Below are 20,234 nucleotides of genomic sequence, written 5' to 3'. Positions count from 1 at the left end.
CTCACACTGTCTCTCTCACTCTCTCTCTCTCTCACTCTCTCTCTCTCTCTCTCTCTCACTCTCACACTGTCTCTCTCTCACTCTCTCTCTCTTTCTCACTCTCACTCTCACTCTCTCTCTCACTCTCACTCTGTCACTCTCACTCTCTCTCTCACACTGTCTCTCTCACTCTCACTCTCACTCTGTCACTCTCACTCTCTCACTCTCACTCTCTCTCTCTCACTCTCTCACTCTCACTCTCTCTCTCACTCTCACTCTCTCTCTCACTCTCACTCTCACTCTGTCACTCTCTCACATCCTAAAAGTGCATTTGGTCCTTTAATGTCTCAGAATGAAGATATCGTTTCCTATCGAAGGCTTTGTGACTGCAATTTCTGTTGAACAACGTCTTTTTACACTTGTGATCCAAGGCTCATTAAGGACCTCATACATACATCACACGGATGACACAGACATTAGTCGAGATCAGAGTGTACTTTTTACATGAATGACAAGAACATTAGCAGAGAATGGACAAACACAAGATACATGGCATGTGAAACTGGATTCTCCGTCCCATCACGAATCATGGATTAGATGGGAATGCTAACAGGCCAATGCAACTTTACTTATTAAGTTGTTGTATTTTTTTGTATTTTTTTTGTATATTCAATCACAATAGTCACTCAATTATAATCATCACTACGCAGCAGTGATAAAATTCCAGCAAGCACTAAGGAAATGTGAGAATAATGGATTTATTAATTTCTTTAGCATACCAAGTGGTTCTTGCTGAGCTTGAGAAGCAGAATGTCGGGTGATTGAGAACATCCCGTGGGACATCGTATATCCAAGTCCTGTGTTACGGTGTTAAAAAGAGGCAGCCAAGCGGGTCGTCGGTCTCTAGCCTGAGAAATTGCATCCTTCACTGATGCTTTGTGGCAGCCATCGCGTCGGGATGGCCATAGAGTGTCGTTTTTGAAAAAAATTGTTCTTTTTTTTTCTTTTTTCTCAGGGCTGGCAGAGCATGTGATGGTCGGACGTACACCGAGCAGACGACGGGAGAAAGGAGGTGTACAAACCGGATCGAGGATCGAGACTTCTGCACCGGTCGCCGTTTCGAACCCCGGGTGAAAGGGGACGGCGGGGACGCTCCGAGTGGTTCTGGCGGATCCTTCGGTCGAAGCTGTAAATCACAAAGCGGGTTCGGCATTAGAGACGCATTTTAAATAAATAAATAAATAAATGCTCATTTTCCAGGTGACACGTGACGACTCACAAAACGGACTCTGCGGATTGACGAATCCGCGAACGATGCGAAGCGGAAGCAAATGAAGTCAGGAGCCGAACAAAGTGTTGACGAAAGGTGGTCGTGTCCGCTTTTGTGTGCGGTGTCAATTTGTACAGCGGATTTGTCGACACCGGAAATCTTTCAGAATCCTTCCCCACTTTTGTTTCTTTTGTGGTTTTTTATTATTTTCTTTGCACAGTCTTCCGATGTCTATTTAAGCCTTCCAAAGCTGTGGAACTGAAAATGGACGTTTTTGCACATGAGGAAAGAATTAAGAAAGAAAACCGCAAGGGGGTCTAGCCGAGAGTATACCAGAGCACCGAGCAATCAGCACGGACTCGACCGAAGATGCACCACGTACCTCCTGGGTCTTGGCGGGGCCGTGGACGTGGCAGGCCCTGCAGAGGGCCCTGTCACGTGGTAATCTGAAATGTATTCCCTCTAGCCCTGAACTCGAGTAGCTGTACGACCAGTGGTCTTGCAGAGCTAACCCTCGTTTTTGTTTTTATTTCCATTCTGGCTGTACCCGTATGATTAAATGTTATGAAGTGTTTCTCCTTGATCCTTCTCCCTCCCTCTTTCCTCCTCCATGTTGCTCACAAGGTCACGAGGGATGATTCCTCCTGAGGCCCTGCTTGCTGCGTGCATATAACGTGATTAATACTTGCTCTATCGAGTTATTCCTGCAGCGTTTAACCACCCACACCACGCTGCACTCAATGGTTTCTACACACAGCACAGAACGCCTTGTTAGGGACAGCCTGGGTTATGGTGATCACTTTCAAACTTCAAACGGAAATATATATATATATATACACACACACATATATATATATATATATATATATACAGTCGTGGCCAAAAATATTGGCACCCTTGCACTTTTTTCAAATAACTCACAATTTTATTTAAAAATAAATTGAAATTGACAAAAGTATTTGGTCTCCACAATTCTTTATTTCACTGTTAATATTACAGAACTTTTGTTTTTGATTCAGAACTTAATATATCCTTTTAAATCAGAAAAGAAAAAGAAATGGCATTGACAAAATTTTTTGACACCCGAGACTTAATATTTGTTGCACACACAGCGTTTGGACAAATTAACTGCAGTGAAGCACTTACTATAGCCATGAATGAGCTTCCTCCACGTCTCTACTGGCAGTCTGGCCCACTCTTCTCGTGCAAACTGCTCCAGTTCTCCCACATTTGAAGGGTGCCTTTAGGCTATGAGCCAAGGGGGTTGGTCGGTACCATACAGATGGAGAAAGGCTCATTGTGATTTTTAGCAAGATATATGTCCCTAGATATGAAAAAAAAGTGATAGCAGTGTATAACTCTCGGCCATCTCTGTGTTATCACCCGAAATATTATTATACGCCCGCTTCGCTTCGCCAAAAAATGTGATATTTGCTAAAATTGGAATAAATATGTTTTTAAGGACCACAGAGTGCCAATAATTTGCATACTGGATGCCAACTAATATAGTAATAGAAATATAGAACATTTGTGGGGGTTATTTATCAAAATATTGATATAATGACAAAAAACATGTTAAATTTAGTGAAAAAGTGGTCGAAATCGCTTCGAGTTCAAAATTCACATTGTACATTTTTGTCAATATTTCAAAAATGAAAACTCCCAGAGTAACATTTGACCCCTCAAAATCTTCGCAAGGAACCACTGCATTGGAATATATCATTACTTTGTAATATGGTGGTTGTTTGGGGCACATATTTTGGCAAAGTTCAAAATATGTTCAACCATACCCCCTAATTTTGATATTTTGGAACGAAACATAGCTTTTGAACATTTTAGGTTTATTCGTCTACTATTGGTATCTCAGTGTAATTTTTGGTATTAGCTAGTATCCTAAAGTAGGTTTGTAACATCAGCTACATTATATTTCACAATGCATGCAAACTTGCTCCACACTCTAGGTTTATCATGATCTCTCGAACAAATACGATCTCGATCTCCATCTCGGCACTCTGTGGTCCTTAAAAACATATTTATTCCAATTTTAGCAAATATCACATTTTTTGGCGAAGCGAAGCGGGCGTATAATAATATTTCGGGTGATAACACAGAGATGGCCGAGAGTTATACACTGCTATCACTTTTTTTTCATATCTAGGGACATATATCTTGCTAAAAATCACAATGAGCCTTACTCCATCTGTATGGTACCGACCGGTCAATTTGGGGGGTCTGGCTCATAGCCTACTTCTCCCAACTGCTGTTTTCAGATCTACCCACAGGTGTTCAATGGGATTTCTATCGGGAATCATTGGCCACTTCAGAATAGTCAAGCGTTTTGTCTTAAACAATTTCCTCAGTGCTTTTTGAAGTGTGTTTGGGGTCATTGTCCTGCTGCAAGACCCATGACCTGAGACAGAGACCCAGCTTTCTGACACTAGGTTGAACATTGCGCTCCAAAATGCCTTGGTCATCTCCTGATTTCATGATGCCATGCACACATTCAAGGCACCCGGTGCCAGAGGCAGCACAGCAACCCCAAAACATTACTGAACCTCCTCCATGTTTGACTGTAGGGAAGATGTTCTTTTCTTCGAAGGCTTCATTTTGTTTTCTGTAAACATAGAGATGATGTGCTTTACCAAAAAGCTCTAATTTGGTCTCATCTGTCCACAGGACATTCTCCCAGAAGGATTTTGGCTTGTTCAGGTGTGTTTTGGCAAACTCCATTGAGGCTTTCTTGTATCTCTCTCAGAAGTGGGGTCCTCCTGGGTCTCCTGCCATGGGAACCCCCTTTCATTGAGTTGGCGACGGCTGGTGCGAGTTGAAACTGCCGTATCTTGTGTCTGAAGGTCAGCTTGAATCTGTTTGGCAGTTGATCGAGGTGCTTTCTCCACCATTTGAACAATCCTTCGCTGCAATCTTCGATCAAATTTTCTCTTGCAGCCACGTCCAGGGAGGTTGGCTACAGTGATATTTGTGATAAACCTCCTGATAATATTGCGTATGGTGGACACAGGAACATCAAGGTCTCTGGAGATGGACTTGTAGCCTTGAGATTGTCCATGCTTGGCTAGAAGATTGCGTCTCACCTCCTCAGACAATTCTATGGTTTTCTTTCTTTTCTCCATGCTCATTGTGGTACACACAGTGACACAAAACAGCTGAATGACTCCTTTTCTCCATTCAAACTGGTTGAAAGAGTGATTTTTATATTGCAGGCACCTGCAACTCACCTGTAAGCACCTGTAAGTTCAATTCCAAAGTAAAGGAGAATCACCTGCTTGAAATCTAATTATTTCTAACAACTTCTAAAAGGTGCCAATAATATTGTCCGGGCCATTTTAGGATTTCTGTGTTGAATAAGCTAAGATTTAGTAATTTTTTCAGCTTCTTTTTGTTTGTTTTATTTCACTGCAAACCAAAGAAATACATATGTGGATACCAAAAGATTTTTTAATTTCAAAAATTTTCTGGAAGAAATGGCGCATTATTTGAAAAAACTGCAAGGGTGCCAATATTTTTGGCCATGACTGTATATGTATATACATACATACATATATATATATATATATATATATATATACTGAAACGTTCATTGTGGGTGCATCCTCACAATTACTACTACTACTTTAAAGTCCCCAATTATTCCCACCTTCTTGAGGGATTGGCCAGATAAGGTTGTTTTTTTTGCTGTCTGTTCATGAAACGACTTCTTCTTCTTCGATATGCAGCATAAGGTGGAGAGCGTCATTGGCGGGGAGGAGGGTCGCTATGCCACCTGCAGGTTAGGGGGGAATTTGTAACTTGTTCAGGGTGCCAGAGATAGTTCGCCTACTCTTTGTGAAGGATACCGTAGGATCTTTAACATCCACCAACTAATGCTGGGAGACGGGACTCTCGGTATAACGTCCGTTCGAGGGACGGCACACACGTTGATGTCTCTCCCTGCCTGCGCGACACCAGGACAGGCCGTAGTTGTATAGGGGGGGGGGGGCATGGGGGTCTACTGGTCACCCTGTCTAAAATCTGACCGAACAAAAATGACAAAAATTATTTTATGTTTCGCATGGACTGAGGCCAGATGTTGGTCTCAGGTGTTACACCTTAACGTCATTAGACATTGGTCTCAGGTGTTACACCTGAACTTCATCAAACTAAGAGAAAGACAAAAAAAATGTATGTGATATACATATGTATATATATCTGCTTCATCAAGGGGTCCGTGATTTGATCGCGATTCTAACTCCGGTCCTTCGACCAGGTAGGTAAACGAGTCGCCATTGATACGAAGTCACCGCCGAGATGGACACACACCCGTTGGGTCACCAGGTGGGATTATCACGTGACCGACCGCGACCGGTCACCAGCTGCGACCGTGGCCGAAGCGAGTCACGTGGCTTGACTTGGTACGGGAACTGTGAGCGGGAATTACCACTGCAGGGTCCCATCAAATAACCTCATCAAATCACGCAACCTCCCACCACGTGGCGCTCCCATTCCCCCAACGTGCAAACTACATTCCACCCCAGGCCTTTCCTGCCTCGCATTCCTTCCGCGTCTGGTCTCAACCCCCACCACAACCTCCAAGACCCCAATCGCAACTCTTACCAATTTCAACTTTATTTCGCTCAATACAAGATCAAAGTCCACGACCTTCCCTTGACGAGGCTTTTTCACCGAAATTCCCCAAAACCCTCCACGATTCTCGCGCCAAAAATGTACGGCGAGGGTCGCTCGGTGTGCACGACCCCGGCGGTTTAGTCGCTCCTCGATCCCTCTTCGCAACCCTACTCCCCACCCCCCAAGCCCCCAACCTTTCCCGCCCCCCTCGTGGGCCTCCCAATCTCCGTTTTACATTCCGCTCGAGCTCCCTCCGGCTGCAGGCAGAATCAATCAATCCCAGATCCAATTGATTTCTTGTCCGAAGGCGCGGAAAATACGGGGCGCGCGCGCGGGGCCTCCCGGCTCGCGCCCGATGGCGCCGTAAATCCGCGACGCCGCGAGGCGGTCACGTGCCGCGAACATATCATATCTTTACATTTCATTCATCCCCGACCCTCTAACCACCCCCCTCCCCCTCCCAACTACGCACCAATAGGCCTACCTACCGTCATCCCCGACCCTCTAACCAACACCCCCTCCCCTCCCCTCCCCCTCCCAACTACGCACCAAATAGGCCTACCTACCGTCATCCCCGACCCTCTAACCACCCCCCCTCCCCCTCCCAACTACGCACCAATGCAATAGGCCTACCTACCGTCATCCCCGACCCTCTAACCAACCCCCCCCTCCCCCTCCCAACTAAGCACCAATAGGCCTACCTACCGTCATCCCCGACCCTCTAACCAACCCCCCCTCCCCCTCCCAACTAAGCACCAATAGGCCTACCTACCGTCATCCCCGACCCTCGAACCAACCCCCCCTCCCCCTCCCAACTAAGCACCAATAGGCCTACCTACCGTCACCCCCGACCCTCGAACCAACCCCCCCTCCCCCTCCCAACTACGCACCAATGCAATAGGCCTACCTACCGTCATCCCCGACCCTCTAACCAACCCCCCCTCCCCCTCCCAACTACGCACCAATAGGCCTACCTACCGTCATCCCCGACCCTCTAACCAACCCCCCTCCCCCTCCCAACTAAGCACCAATAGGCCTACCTACCGTCATCCCCGACCCTCTAACCAACCCCCCTCCCCCTCCCAACTAAGCACCAATAGGCCTACCTACCGTCATCCCCGACCCTCTAACCAACCCCCCTCCCCCTCCCAACTAAGCACCAAAAGGCCTACCTACCGTCATCCCCGACCCTCTAACCAACCCCCCTCCCCCTCCCAACTAAGCACCAATAGGCCTACCTACCGTCATCCCCGACCCTCTAACCAACCCCCCTCCCCCTCCCAACTAAGCACCAATAGGCCTACCTACCGTCATCCCCGACCCTCTAACCAACCCCCCTCCCCCTCCCAACTAAGCACCAATAGGCCTACCTACCGTCATCCCCGACCCTCTAACCAACCCCCCGCCCCCTCCCAACTAAGCACCAATACCTACCATTTCCATAATGAATACGACCACCTGCTATTGCGTCATAAAGGTACCGAGTCATGGACACGATGTATGTCCACCTGTCGGCCGTTTGCCCACGTCATGCTCGTCCTTGTAATAGCGAAACATTACGGATCCGACTGGTCTCCATAGCAACGGGACGCCAATTACAACAGAAATCGGACTGCAGATAAATGACTTTCGGCTCCAGCGTCGGACAAAATCAAGGCTCTTCTTCCAAAGGCATCGAGGATCATTTTAAGGATTGCAGGATCATCCCAGGGTTGACGTGCTCCTTGATGCGTCACCAGCACAGCGGTTTGTAGCCGGGATCCACCGACTTCGTGACGTGCAATGAATTTTATCAAAGTAAATAGGTAAACGACTCCGGGAGAACTTTTACACGTCACGTCCAACGGATCTTTAATAAACCCGAGGAGGAGCTGTCTATAAATTGTATTTCGTGCGGGAAATGGAAAAGTCAAATAATTGTAGGAGAAACGTGTTTTATGGGATTTTAAGATTAAGTTATGATCCTGTTGTATTCTGTCCGAAGGGCTGAGAGCAAAGTGAACTTTCGGCTCAGGTTCGGACACGACGGATAGTTCTCCATTTCACTGACATACATAATATAGTGAGTGTACTGTCAGACATATTTTTTGTCTTTCTGTCTCTATTTCCCCTCCTCCCCCAAGCCCCGCCCCTCGTCCTCTCTCTCTCTCGCCTCCTCCCCCAAGCCCCGCCCCTCGTCCTCTCTCTCTCTCGCCTCCTCCCCAAGCCACGCCCCTCGTCTTCTTTCTCTCTCTCCTCCTCCCCAAGCCCCGCCCCTCGTCCTCTCTCTCTCTCTCTCTCTCCGCCTCCCCAAGCCCCGCCCCTCTGCTCTCTCTCTCCTCCTCCCAAAGCCCCGCCCCTCTTCCTTTCTCTCTCTCTCGCCTCTCCCCCAAGCCCCGCCCCTCGTCCTCTGTCTCTCTCGCCTCCTCCCCCAAGCCCCGCCCTTCGTCCTCTCTCTCTCGCCTCCCCCCAAGCTCCGCCCCTCGTCCCCCCTCTCTCTCGCTCGCCTCCTCCCCCAAGCCCCGCCCCTTGTCCGTCCTCTCTCTGTCGCTCGCCTCCGCCCCCAAGCCCCGCCCCTCGTCCTCTCTCTCTCTTTCGCCTCCTCCTCCCCCAACCTCTTCCCCTCGTCGTCTCTGCTCGCTGAGCCGGGGCCAGAGCCAATGCAAATAAATACCAGTCTGACAAGCTCCCCCGGATCACCCCGTCCCCCTCTCCCCTCTTCCTCTCCCCTCCCCTCCCAGCCAGTCCCTCTGCCTTCCCTCCCCCATCAATGTCAAAAAGTCTAGACGGGGATTTCCTCCGCTCGAGAACAACACACCCGCTGTCTGCACTCGGAGTCCCCACTCCAGAACTCGCTTATTGCACTCATTCCACCTTGGACGACCGATCAATTGGAATGCCTTGCGGCCCAGACTCCATTAGGGTCGACGCAGCTATCGGGACCGAGCTGTTGGTGGTTTTCGCAACACCACGTGATCTTCTTGACGTGTTTGGGGGTCGAAAACTGGACCGAGATTTGCAGATGAATATCTTTCATCATTTTGTCTCCTTATTTATATTCTTAAAATAAAAATTTAATCAAAACTACAAATGTCCTCTCTATCAGTCTATGAGTATGAGACTCCCAATCGGAGTTAACACGTGACTTGTGGATTGCCATCTTAACCTGCGTTGACAAACTCTCCATTTACAATTGGTGGTTCTATGACGAAGAGATAATTATTATGACGTAAGAGTACAGAACTGCAACTATAAATCCACGGCATCGTTCCCTCAGCAATGAGCGTCGTGTAATGAGATGCAGCGTGGCCGAGCAGCAGACGTAACGTGATGACGTCGTAGAGATGCCAAGACGAGAAACTCACGTCCACTGGACACGGGCTCGTACACCAGGAGTGTTCCGTCCGCAAGCGGCTTACTATCGCTTCGCAAGCGGCTTGCTTGATTCAAAGCATCCAAGCAAGCATTCCAACGGAACGGAGTGCTCGGCACTGCCCAACAACATGGCGGTCTCCATGGAAACAATGCTATCGTGCTCAAACAACTGCTGTCCAGTCTGTCAGTTTTTCAGTTTTTCTCGATCCTCTTGTGACAAATTCCCCAAACGAATATATATTTTATTAGCAGCGGCTACAGATTACGAGGAAGAGGAAAAGAAAGATAAATAAAGGAGTAGTCAGAGGGAGGTCAATACACCTTCGTTAGGCATCCGACATGAAGGTTGTGGCCAAGTTTCATCAAAAACGTGTTTTTGGTTTAAGCGATAATGACTGAAGTTTTTACAGACTCGCTGACTCACTGACACACGGACACTGCTCGATCACTTTAGCTCACCAGACGAAAGTCCAGTTGAGCTAAAAGTGGTTGTTTTTACCATGCACTGAAACCATCACCAAAAATGGCTGTCATTAGCAATGCCAGAAACCATTACCAAAAATGGCTGTCATTAGCAATGACCGAAACTATAACACCAAAAATGGCTGTCATAAGCAATGACCGAAACTATAACACCAAAAATGGCTGTCATAAGCAATGACCGAAACCATTACCAAAAATGGCTGTCATTAGCAATGACCGAAACTATAACACCAAAAATGGCTGTCATAAGCAATGACCGAAACCATAACCAAAAATGGCTGTTATTAGGAATGACTGAAACCATAGCACCAAAAATGGCTGTTATTAGGAATGACTGAAACCATAGCACCAAATATGGCTGTCATTAGCAATGACCGAAACCATCACCAAAAATGGCTGTTATTACCAATGCCCGAAACCATTACCAAAAATGGCTATCATTAGCAATGACCGAAACTATAACACCAAAAATTGCTGTCATAAGCAATGACCGAAACCATAACCAAAAATGGCTGTTATTAGGAATGACTGAAACCATAGCACCAAATATGGCTGTCATAAGCAATGACCGAAACCATCACCAAAAATGGCTGTTATTACCAATGCCCGAAACCATTACCAAAAATGTCTGTCATTAGCAATGACCAAAACTATAACACCAAAAATGGCTGTCATAAGCAATGACCGAAACCATCACCAAAAATGGCTGTTATTACCAATGCCCGAAACCATTACCAAAAATGGCTGTCATTAGCAATGACCGAAACTATAGCACCAAAAATGGCTGTTATTACCAATGCCCGAAACCATTACCAAAAATGGTTGTTATTAGCAATGACCGAAACCATAGCACCAAAAATGGCTGTTATTACCAATGCCCGAAACCATTACCAAAAATGGCTGTCATTAGCAATGACCGAAACTATAACACCAAAAATGGCTGTCATTAGCAATGACCGAAACTACAGCACCAAAAATGGCTGTCATTAGCAATGACCGAAACGATAACACCAAAAATGGCTGTCATTAGCAATGACCAAAACCATAACACCAAATATGGTCTTCATTAGCAATGACCGAAACCATCACCAAAAATGGCTGTCATTAGCAATGACCAAAACCATCACCAAAAATGGCCCTCATTAGCAATGACCAAAACCATAACACCAAATATGGCTGTCATAAGCAATGACCGAAACCATCACCAAAAATGGCCCTCATTAGCAATGACCAAAACCATAACACCAAATATGGCTGTCATAAACAATGACCGAAACCATCACCAAAAATGGCCCTCATTAGCAATGACCAAAACCATAACACCAAATATGGCTGTCATAAACAATGACCGAAACCATCACCAAAAATGGCTGTTATTAGCAATGACCGAAACCATAGCACCAAAAATGGCTGTTATTAGCAATGCCCGAAACCATCACCAAAAATGGCTGTCATTAGCAATGGCCTGAAACTATAGCACCAAAAATGGCTGTCATTAGCAATGGCCAAAACTATAACACCAAAAATGGCTGTTATTAGCAATGACTGAAACCATAACACCAAATATGGCTGTCATTAGCAATGACCGAAACTATAACACCAAAAAATGGCAATAATTAGCAATGACCGAAACCATAACACCAAAAATGGCTGTCATTAGCAATTACCAAAACCATAACACCAAAAATGGCCGTTTTATCAAGGACCGATATTGAAGGGATATTGAAGTTATGACCAATTTGAGACGGTGCTCATGAAATCCTGATGCCACAGACGTGGGAACCAGGAACGAGCGGTTCAGTGGGACATGGAAGGGAAATCAAGACCAGACATTGAAGGCACGCACACACAACACACAGCACACCGCACTAACCAACACACAAACACACCATTCGACACACACCTTAAACGTCTAATCCGTATGGGTCGAATATCAATTATGGAAGCTCAGAGGTATAACCAATGGAGACATTCTGTGTACAGCTTTGGGGGAAGAAAGACAAAGCAGATTGGTCGATGTCCACGTGTGGCCCTGAAACTCTTAGCCGAGGGGCAGATCGCAGAAATAGTGGGTGGTCTACCATCACAGCAATACCAATAGAAGACCAAAAAAATGAAACCCACCAGCGGAGGCCAGCAGTAAAGACAGCGCAAGACCATGAGATGCGGATTCCTCCTATATTTTGCCCAAAATGTACAATTCCGTGGAATGCAAGACTTGGCCCACAGGAAACCTTGCAAATTCTGTAGACATGAAGGTCTTCGAACATATCAAATAACTCAGCATGAAGATCTGCCAGGTAAATTTTGGTGACCAGTTTGGAATGTTTTCTTCTTATTAAAAAATGTAAGTATTCACTCCAAGTGGAAGAAAATAAAAGGAACAGAGACGCAGGAGGAAGGAGCCAATTTGGCCGATCTCACAATTTGGCGCGAGGGTCGACCCAAATCACCAAGTTTGTGGGTCTTGGATCAGGTTTGCTCGTTTATGGGTATACTCGATCAGGTTTGCTAGTTTATGGGTATACTCGATCAGGTTTCTTAGTTTATAGGTATACTCGATCAGGTTTGCTCGTTTATGGGTATACTCGATCAGGTTTGCTCGTTTATGGGTATACTCGATCAGGTTTCTTAGTTTATAGGTATACTCGATCAGGTTTGCTAGTTTATGGGTATACTCGATCAGGTTTCTTAGTTTATAGGTATACTCGATCAGGTTTGCTCGTTTATGGGTATACTCGATCAGGTTTGCTCGTTTATGGGTATACTCGATCAGGTTTGCTAGTTTATGGGTATATTCGATCAGGTTTGCTAGTTTATAGGTATACTCGATCAGGTTTGCTCGTTTATGGGTATACTCGATCAAGTTTGCTCGTTTATGGGTATACTCGATCAGGTTTGCTAGTTTATGGGTATACTCGATCAGGTTTGTTATTTATGGGTATACTCGATCAGGTTTGCTCGTTTATGGGTATACTCAATCAGGTTTGCTCGTTTATGGGTATACTCGATCAGGTTTGCTCGTTTATGGGTATACTCGATCAGGTTTGCTCGTTTATGGGTATACTCGATCAGGTTTGCTCGTTTATGGGTATACTCGATCAGGTTTGCTCGTTTATGGGTATACTCGATCAGGTTTGCTCGTTTATGGGTATATTCGATCAGGTTTGCTAGTTTATGGGTATACTCGATCAGGTTTGCTCGTTTATGAGTATACTCGATCAAGTTTGCTCGTTTATAGGTATACTCGATCAGGTTTGCTCGTTTATGGGTATACTCGATCAGGTTTGTTATTTATGGGTATACTCGATCAGGTTTGCTCGTTTATGGGTATACTCAATCAGGTTTGCTCGTTTATGGGTATACTCGATCAGGTTTGCTCGTTTATGGGTATACTCGATCAGGTTTGCTCGTTTATGGGTATACTCGATCAGGTTTGCTCGTTTATGGGTATACTCGATCAGGTTTGCTCGTTTATGGGTATACTCGATCAGGTTTGCTCGTTTATGGGTATATTCGATCAGGTTTGCTAGTTTATGGGTATACTCGATCAGGTTTGCTCGTTTATGGGTATACACGATCAGGTTTGCTCGTTTATGGGTATACTCGATCAGGTTTGCTAGTTTATGGGTATACTCGATCAGGTTTGCTAGTTTATGGGTATACTCGATCAGGTTTCTTAGTTTATGGGTATACTCGATCAGGTTTGATAGTTTATGGGTATACTCGATCAGGTTTGCTAGTTTATGGGTATACTCGATCAGGTTTGCTAGTTTATGGGTATACTCGATCAGGTTTGCTAGTTTACGGGTATACTCGATCAGGTTTGCTCGGTTATGGGTATACTTGATCAGGTTTGCTAGTTCATGGGTATACTCGATCAGGTTTGTTATTTATGGGTATACTCGATCACGTTTGTTATTTATGGGTATACTCGATCAGGTTTGCTCGTTTATGGGTATACTCGATCAGGTTTGCTGGTTTATGGGTATACTCGATCAGGTTTGTTAGTTTATGGGTATACTCGATTAGGTTTGCTAGTTTATGGGTATACTCGATCAGGTTTGTTAGTTAATGGGCATACTCGATTAGGCTTGCTAGTATATGGGTACACTCGATTAGATTTACGAGTTTATGGGTATATGCTTTATCAGGTTTGCTAGTTTATGGGGATACCCGATTAGGTTTGCTAGTTTATGGGTATACTCGATCAGGTTTGCTCGTTTATGGGTATACTCGATCAGGTTTGCTAGTTTATGGGTATACTCGATCAGGTTTGCTCGTTTATGGGTATACTCGATCAGGTTTGCTAGTTTATGGGTGTACTCGATCAGGTTTGCTCGTTTTTTTTTTGGTTTTTTTTTGTATACAAGATCGAGGCTCGTGAAAGAGCGAACATTAATCACACAGAAAGACAAACCGACACATAAAACATATAACATCGGGAGCGGTAGACAAGATGGGGAGAGAGGGGGAAGGACACAAACACAACATTTGAGAGCAGGGACCGAGAGACATGGAGACATCGAGAGATCTGAGAGAGGGAGAGGGCTTTGGGGGGGGGGGGGGCATGGGAAGGGGGCGGTGGGAGAGGTATAAAACATATGGACACTGCCAGGACTTCCAGGAAAGAAGTTGGAATTTCAAACAAGGTGGATCTGGGGTGAATTAGCGGGGGTAGAAAAGATCAAGGTTTTGGATGGGGGAAGATAAGAGATGGTGGTGAACAGCTGTTTTAAAGACCTGGAGGGAGGAGTGGGATTGAAGGGAGTGAGGGAGTTTGTTCCAGAGGCGGGAGAAAAGAGGAATGAAAGAGTGAAGGTGAGCAGAGAGCCGAGATTTCGGCAGTTTAACCATCAGAGGGTTGCTGGCAGATCTTGTGCGACCTGTAGGAATATTTGGGGGACAGAGCACAGAGAGAGCTGGGGGTGCAAGGCCGGAGAGGAGTCGGTAGAAGACAGAAAGACCACCTACCTGCCTGCGGTGAGTGAGTGAAAGGCCCTCAGAGATAGCTTCATCGCGGGAGATTCCAATAATTCTGAAAGCTTTGGTTTCAACAGCGTGAAGCCGAGCTAGGTGTGAGGCAGGAGCACCGGCCCATAGGGGAGAACAGTATTCCAATGAGCTGCGGATGAAAGCCTTGTATGTGGTGAGGAGCTCAGGTGTGCCGAGGAAGGACTTCGCACGACGGAGGATGCCCAGTCGGCGACTGGCTATATGGGTATACTCGATCAGGTTTGCTAGTTTATGGGTATTCTCGATCAGATTTGTTATTTATGGGTATACTCGATCAGGTTTGTTAGTTAATGGGTGTACTCGATTAGGTTTGCTAGTTTATGGGTATACTCGATTAGGCTTGCTAGTTTATGGGTATACTCAATTAGGCTTGCTAGTTTATTGCTATACTCGATTAGGTTTGATAGTTTATTGGGTATACTCGATCAGGTTTGCTAGTTGAAGGGTATCCTCGATTAGGCTTGCTAGTATATGGGTATACTCGATTAGGCTTGCTAGTATATGGGTGTACTCGATTAGGTTTACTAGTTTATGGGTATATGCTTGATCAGGTTTGCTAGTTTATGGTGATACCCAATTAGGTTTGCTAGTTTATGGGTATACTCGATTAGGTTTGCTAGTTTATGTGTATACTCGATCAGGTTTGCTAGTTTATGGGTATACTCGATTAGGTTTGATAGTTTATCGGTATACTCAATCAGGTTTGCTAGTTGAAGGGTATACTCCATTAGGCTTGCTAGTATATGGGTATACTCGATTAGGCTTTCTAGTATATGGGTATACTCGATTAGGTTTACTAGTTTATGGGTATATGCTTGATCAGGTTTGCTAGTTTATGGTGATACCAGATTAGGTTTGCTGGTTTATGGGTATACTCGATCAGGTTTGCTAGATGATGGGTATACTCGATCAGGTTCGTTAGTTTATGGGTACACTCGATCAAGTTTGTTATTTATGGGTATACTCGATCAGGTTTGCTCGTTTATGGGTATACTCGATCATGTTTGCTCGTTTATGGGTATACTCGATCAGGTTTACTCGTTTATGGGTATATGCTTGATCAGGTTTGCTAGTTTATGGTGATACCCGATTAGTTTTGCTAGTTTATGGGTATACCCGATTAGGTTTGCTAGTTTATGGGTATACTCGATCAGGTTTGCTAGTTTATGGGTATACTCGATCAGGTTTGTTAGTTTATGGGTATACTCGATCAAGTTTGTTATTTATGGGTATACTCGATCAGGTTTGTTATTTAGGGTATACTCGATCAGGTTTGCTAGTTTATGGGTATACTCGATCAGGTTTGTTAGTTTATGGGTATACTCGATTAGGTTTGTTAGTTTATGGGTATACTCGATCAGGTTTGTTAGTTGTTGGGTATACTCGATTAGGCTTGCTAGTATATGGGTATACTCGATTAGGCTTACTAGTTGATGGGTATACTCGATTAGGCATACTAGTATATGGGTGTACCCGATTAGGTTTACTAGTTGGTATACCCCAAGGAGTATACTCTAAGTACAGAGACTCAGAACTCAGCCCTCAGCGCCGTCTTGCTTTGTACCATACCTCAGCTGCTGTCTCTAACTGTGCTGCGCTCAAACTGCCCATATACTCTGTGAAAACTACTTCGTCAGGAGGTTTTTATTGTCCCTGGACTGTCTCCAATCACGTCCGCTTTCGGAAACGTACACCAATTGGCTGTGAAGCCTGTGATGCGCCGCGATCCAGCTGCTGGGATTTGTCCTCGGAGCGCGGGCGCGGTGTTGGCCTCTCTGATGTCGCAATGACCGGGATGTCGGAAAGGCGTGGATTGCGACATTTGCAATGCTGGAATCACGTGTATTCGGTCGAAACCCAGGTGAGGTGAAGTGGTTTGAGAATCAGTTTCTGGGAATGCAGCATGGGAATGGAGGTTTGATTGAGTGAGAATGAGTGCTCCCATCCCAACCTCCCGTTGCCCTCACTGACAATTGGCGCTCACAGGTTTGCCCTCTTCTGGGTACTCAGGCCCATAAATTGAGCACGCCATTCTGGGCTCAGCCTACTCACCGCAACCGCACTGCCAGCGCCCGGGGAGCTCTTCCCAACTTTGTCACCCTTCTCACAAGCCACACTCCCAGCCTGCCAACTCTTTACTCCTGAAAAACAAAACTTTCAACACGCAGCACCAACCACAGAGGGCATCCATTGTAATTTGACTGGATCCCACGAGCTGAGCTTTAAATTATCTCTGAGTTTCCCTGGGGAGACCTCATTTCCTCCCAGCCATTCTTTGACACTGTGGGGGTTACCCCATTGAGGCATAATCCACAACCACGGGACCAGTGGGTCTATTGATGGTATGGGCGTAGCGTGCGCTCGGTTGTTGGAGCCACGCCCCTTTAAGAGGATCGGGCGGAAGTGATGGGAGATATAAAAATGCACGAGTTCCGATCGGGTTTTAGTTCTGCTGAAACAAAGGAGCCTTGAACAAGTCAAGAAGTGTTTTACCCTCTCGTTGTCCGCAACTCCTACATTGGTGACCCTGTCTTGCTCTTGACTGTTTTCGGAGCTTCGAACGACATGGCAACAAGCGCAGTTTCGATTAAACTGCCGGAGTTTTTGGAACGACAGGCTGCCGTCTGGTTCGCACAAGCTGAGGCCCAATTCGCCATTCGGAGCATTTCTGCTGATGACACTAAGTATTATTATGTTGTGTCTGCGTTCAGCGGCTCCACTGCGACCAGGGTGGTGAGCCTTCTCCAGGATCCTCCAGAGGTCGGCAAGTACGAGACGCTAAAGGCGCTGCTGCTCGAGACCTTCGAGCTCACTGAGGCCGAGCGCGCCCACCAGCTCCTTTCTCTACCCGGGCTGGGTGACTCCAAGCCGTCAGAGCTGATGGACCATATTGTCTCTCCTGGGCAGCCACCGACCATGTTTTCTCTTCAAGGAACTGTTCCTGCAGCAGCTGCCAAGACAGGTACGGTCAACCTTGGCCAACTCGTCTGTTAAGGTTTTTCCGTGCCCTGGCCAGGGAAGCAGACAAGTTTTTCTCCGCCAGACAACAATGTAGTGCGGCTGCATGGGACCCGGGCCCCGTCGAGCCTACACCGCTGGCAGGCACCGTTGCGGCCGCCATTACGGCCCAGCGGCAGAAGGCCCCAGGCTTGTGCTTTTACCATGCAAGGTTTGGGCCCAAGGCCAAGGCATGCTGGCCACCCTGCAGCTTCAGCGAGTCGGGAAACGGGGTGGCCGGCGCTCGTTAACTGCCATGAGCATCGGCCGTTCGGGCAGATTGTTGTTCATTTCGGACACCGACTCCGGACGTCGTTTCCTCTGCGACACAGGGGCCCAGGTGAGCATTCTACCTGCGTCGGCATTGGACCGGGAGGCCGGGAGTCACGGCCCCGCCCTGGAAGCCACCAACGGCAGTGCTATTCAGACTTTTGGCAAACGGACCGTGACACTGTGCTTTGGCGGGCAGCGGTTCACGTGGGATTTTGTCACGGCGAGGGTGTCCACCCCCTTGCTGGGCGCTGATTTCCTCTGCGCCAACGGCCTATTGGTGGATGTCAAAAATCGGCGGCTCATTAATGCGGAGACCTTCAGTTCTCTTCCATGCTCGCTTCCATCTTCCATGCTCATTCTCTTCCATGAGCGGGTCCGCCTCGACGAGGCTTGCGTGCACGCTCTCGACCTCTGATGAGTTTGCCCGCCTCCTCACCGAGTTCCCGGCCCTTACACGGCCCACCTTTTCGGCCGATGTCGTCAGTCACAGGGTGGAGCATCACATTCCGACCACCGGCCCGCCTGTCTATGCCCAGGCTCGACGCCTCGACCCGGGGAAACTCGCTGTCGCAAAGGCGGAGTTCGACACGTTGGAGCGTCTTGGCATCGTGCGACGGTCCAACAGCCTGTGGGCCTCGCCTCTCCACATTGCGCCGAAGCCGGGTGGCGCCCATGCGGGGATTACCACCGCCTTAACGATGCCACTACCCCTGACCGCTACCCAATCCCGCACATCCTGGATTTTTCTGCCCGCTTGACCGGTAAAGTTTTTTTTTCTAAGGTGGACCTCGTTCGTGGTTACCACCAGGTCCTCGTCCAGCCGCAGGATGTTCCTAAGACCGCGGTGATTACACCGTTCGGGCTTTTCGAATTCCTCCGCATGCCTTTTGGGCTCAAGAATGCGGCCCAGTCTTTCCAGCGCCTGATGGACAGCATGTTACGGGACTTGCCGTTTTTGTTTGTCTACCTGGACGATATTCTCATTGCCAGCGCTTCCAGGACGGAGCACATGCTTCACCTCCGAGCGCTCTTTGAACGCCTCAGGCAGCATGGCCTTATCATTAACCCGGTCAAGTGCTTGTTCGGGGTGGCCTCAATTGACTTTCTCGGCCACTGCATCACGAGGGAGGGGGCCATCCCACTGCCGTCTAAAGTGGAGGATGTGAAGGGTTTTCCGTGCCCCCTCACCGTCAAGGCCCTGCAGGAGTTTTTGGGCATGGTAAACTTTAACCATCGTTTCGTGCCCCCATGCGGCCCAGCTGCTGCGGCCCCTTTATGAGGCCCTCAAGGGCAAGCCTACCAAACGTGCCATTGACTGGACCGAGCAGATGGCCAAGGCTTTCACGGATGCTAAACGGGCCCTCGCCAGCGCAACCATGCTGGCGCATCCGTCGCTCGATGCACCGATTGCTCTTACCACGGACGCTTCAGACTACGTGGTTGGCGCCGTGCACGAGCAGTGGATCAACGGGGCCTGGCAGCCGCTTGCTTTTTTTTAGCCGCAGCTTCGCCCTAACGAACGAAAGTACAGTACCTTCGATCATGAGCTCCTAGGCCTCTACCTAGCTGTCCGACACTTCCGTTACCTGTTGGAAGCCCGCCCGTTCACGGCGTTTGTGGACCACAAGCCCCTGGTTTTTGCCATGGCCAAGGTCTCGGAGCCATGGTCTGCCCATCAACAACGCCAGCTCTCCTTCATTTCCGAGTTCACGAGGGACATCCAACATGTTGCTGGGAAGGATAATACGGTCGCCGATTGTCTGTCCCGGTCCATAGCTGGCGCGGTTCACCTTGGCATCGACTACGCCCGCATGGCGGCCGATCAGATCTCCAACCCAAATGTCCAGGCTTGCAGGGCGGCGGTCACGGGGCTTCGACTGTCTGATGTGCCGTTCAGGGAGACGGGCGCCACGCGACGTATCTTTGGGACGGCCTCGCCCCGTCGTACCCACCAGCTGGAGACAGCTGGTGTTCGATGCCGTCCACGGTCTTTCTCACCCGGGCAGGAAGGCGTCGCAAAAGTTGGTGGCGGCGAAGTTCGTTTGGCACGGGCTCAGGAAGGATGTGCGCAACTGGGCCAACAGCTGCATCGAGTGCCAACGCTCGAAGGTGCATCGCCATACCCAGGCCCCGTTGGCGCCATTCACAGTGCCCGAGCGACGGTTTGACCATGTTAACGTGGACCTGGTAGGGCCCCTCCCTCCTCGCGGGGATTCACCCACCTCCTCACGATGGTCGA

The 20,234-nt window shown here is 47.7% G+C and overlaps 1 protein-coding gene across 1 annotated transcript in view; it reads left to right on the top strand.

The window, feature by feature from the left end:
- Positions 1-1,823, top strand: part of LOC137430287 (uncharacterized) — a 179,154-nt gene extending 177,331 nt beyond the window's left edge. The window contains exon 2 of the mRNA XM_068121059.2: positions 995-1,823. Within this exon, the coding sequence (XP_067977160.2) occupies positions 995-1,012 (18 nt within the window). The 3' untranslated portion in view covers positions 1,013-1,823. The remainder of the gene's footprint in view (positions 1-994) is intronic.
- Positions 1,824-20,234: the final 18,411 nt, after the last annotated feature.

Source organism: Myxine glutinosa, chromosome 6 (genome assembly GCF_964187855.1).
Source record: "Myxine glutinosa chromosome 6, kmMyxGlut1.1, whole genome shotgun sequence".
Lineage (NCBI taxonomy): Eukaryota > Metazoa > Chordata > Myxini > Myxiniformes > Myxinidae > Myxine > Myxine glutinosa.
The sequence above is the reverse complement of the archived record's forward strand: the minus strand, read 5'-3'. Positions and strand labels throughout refer to the sequence as shown.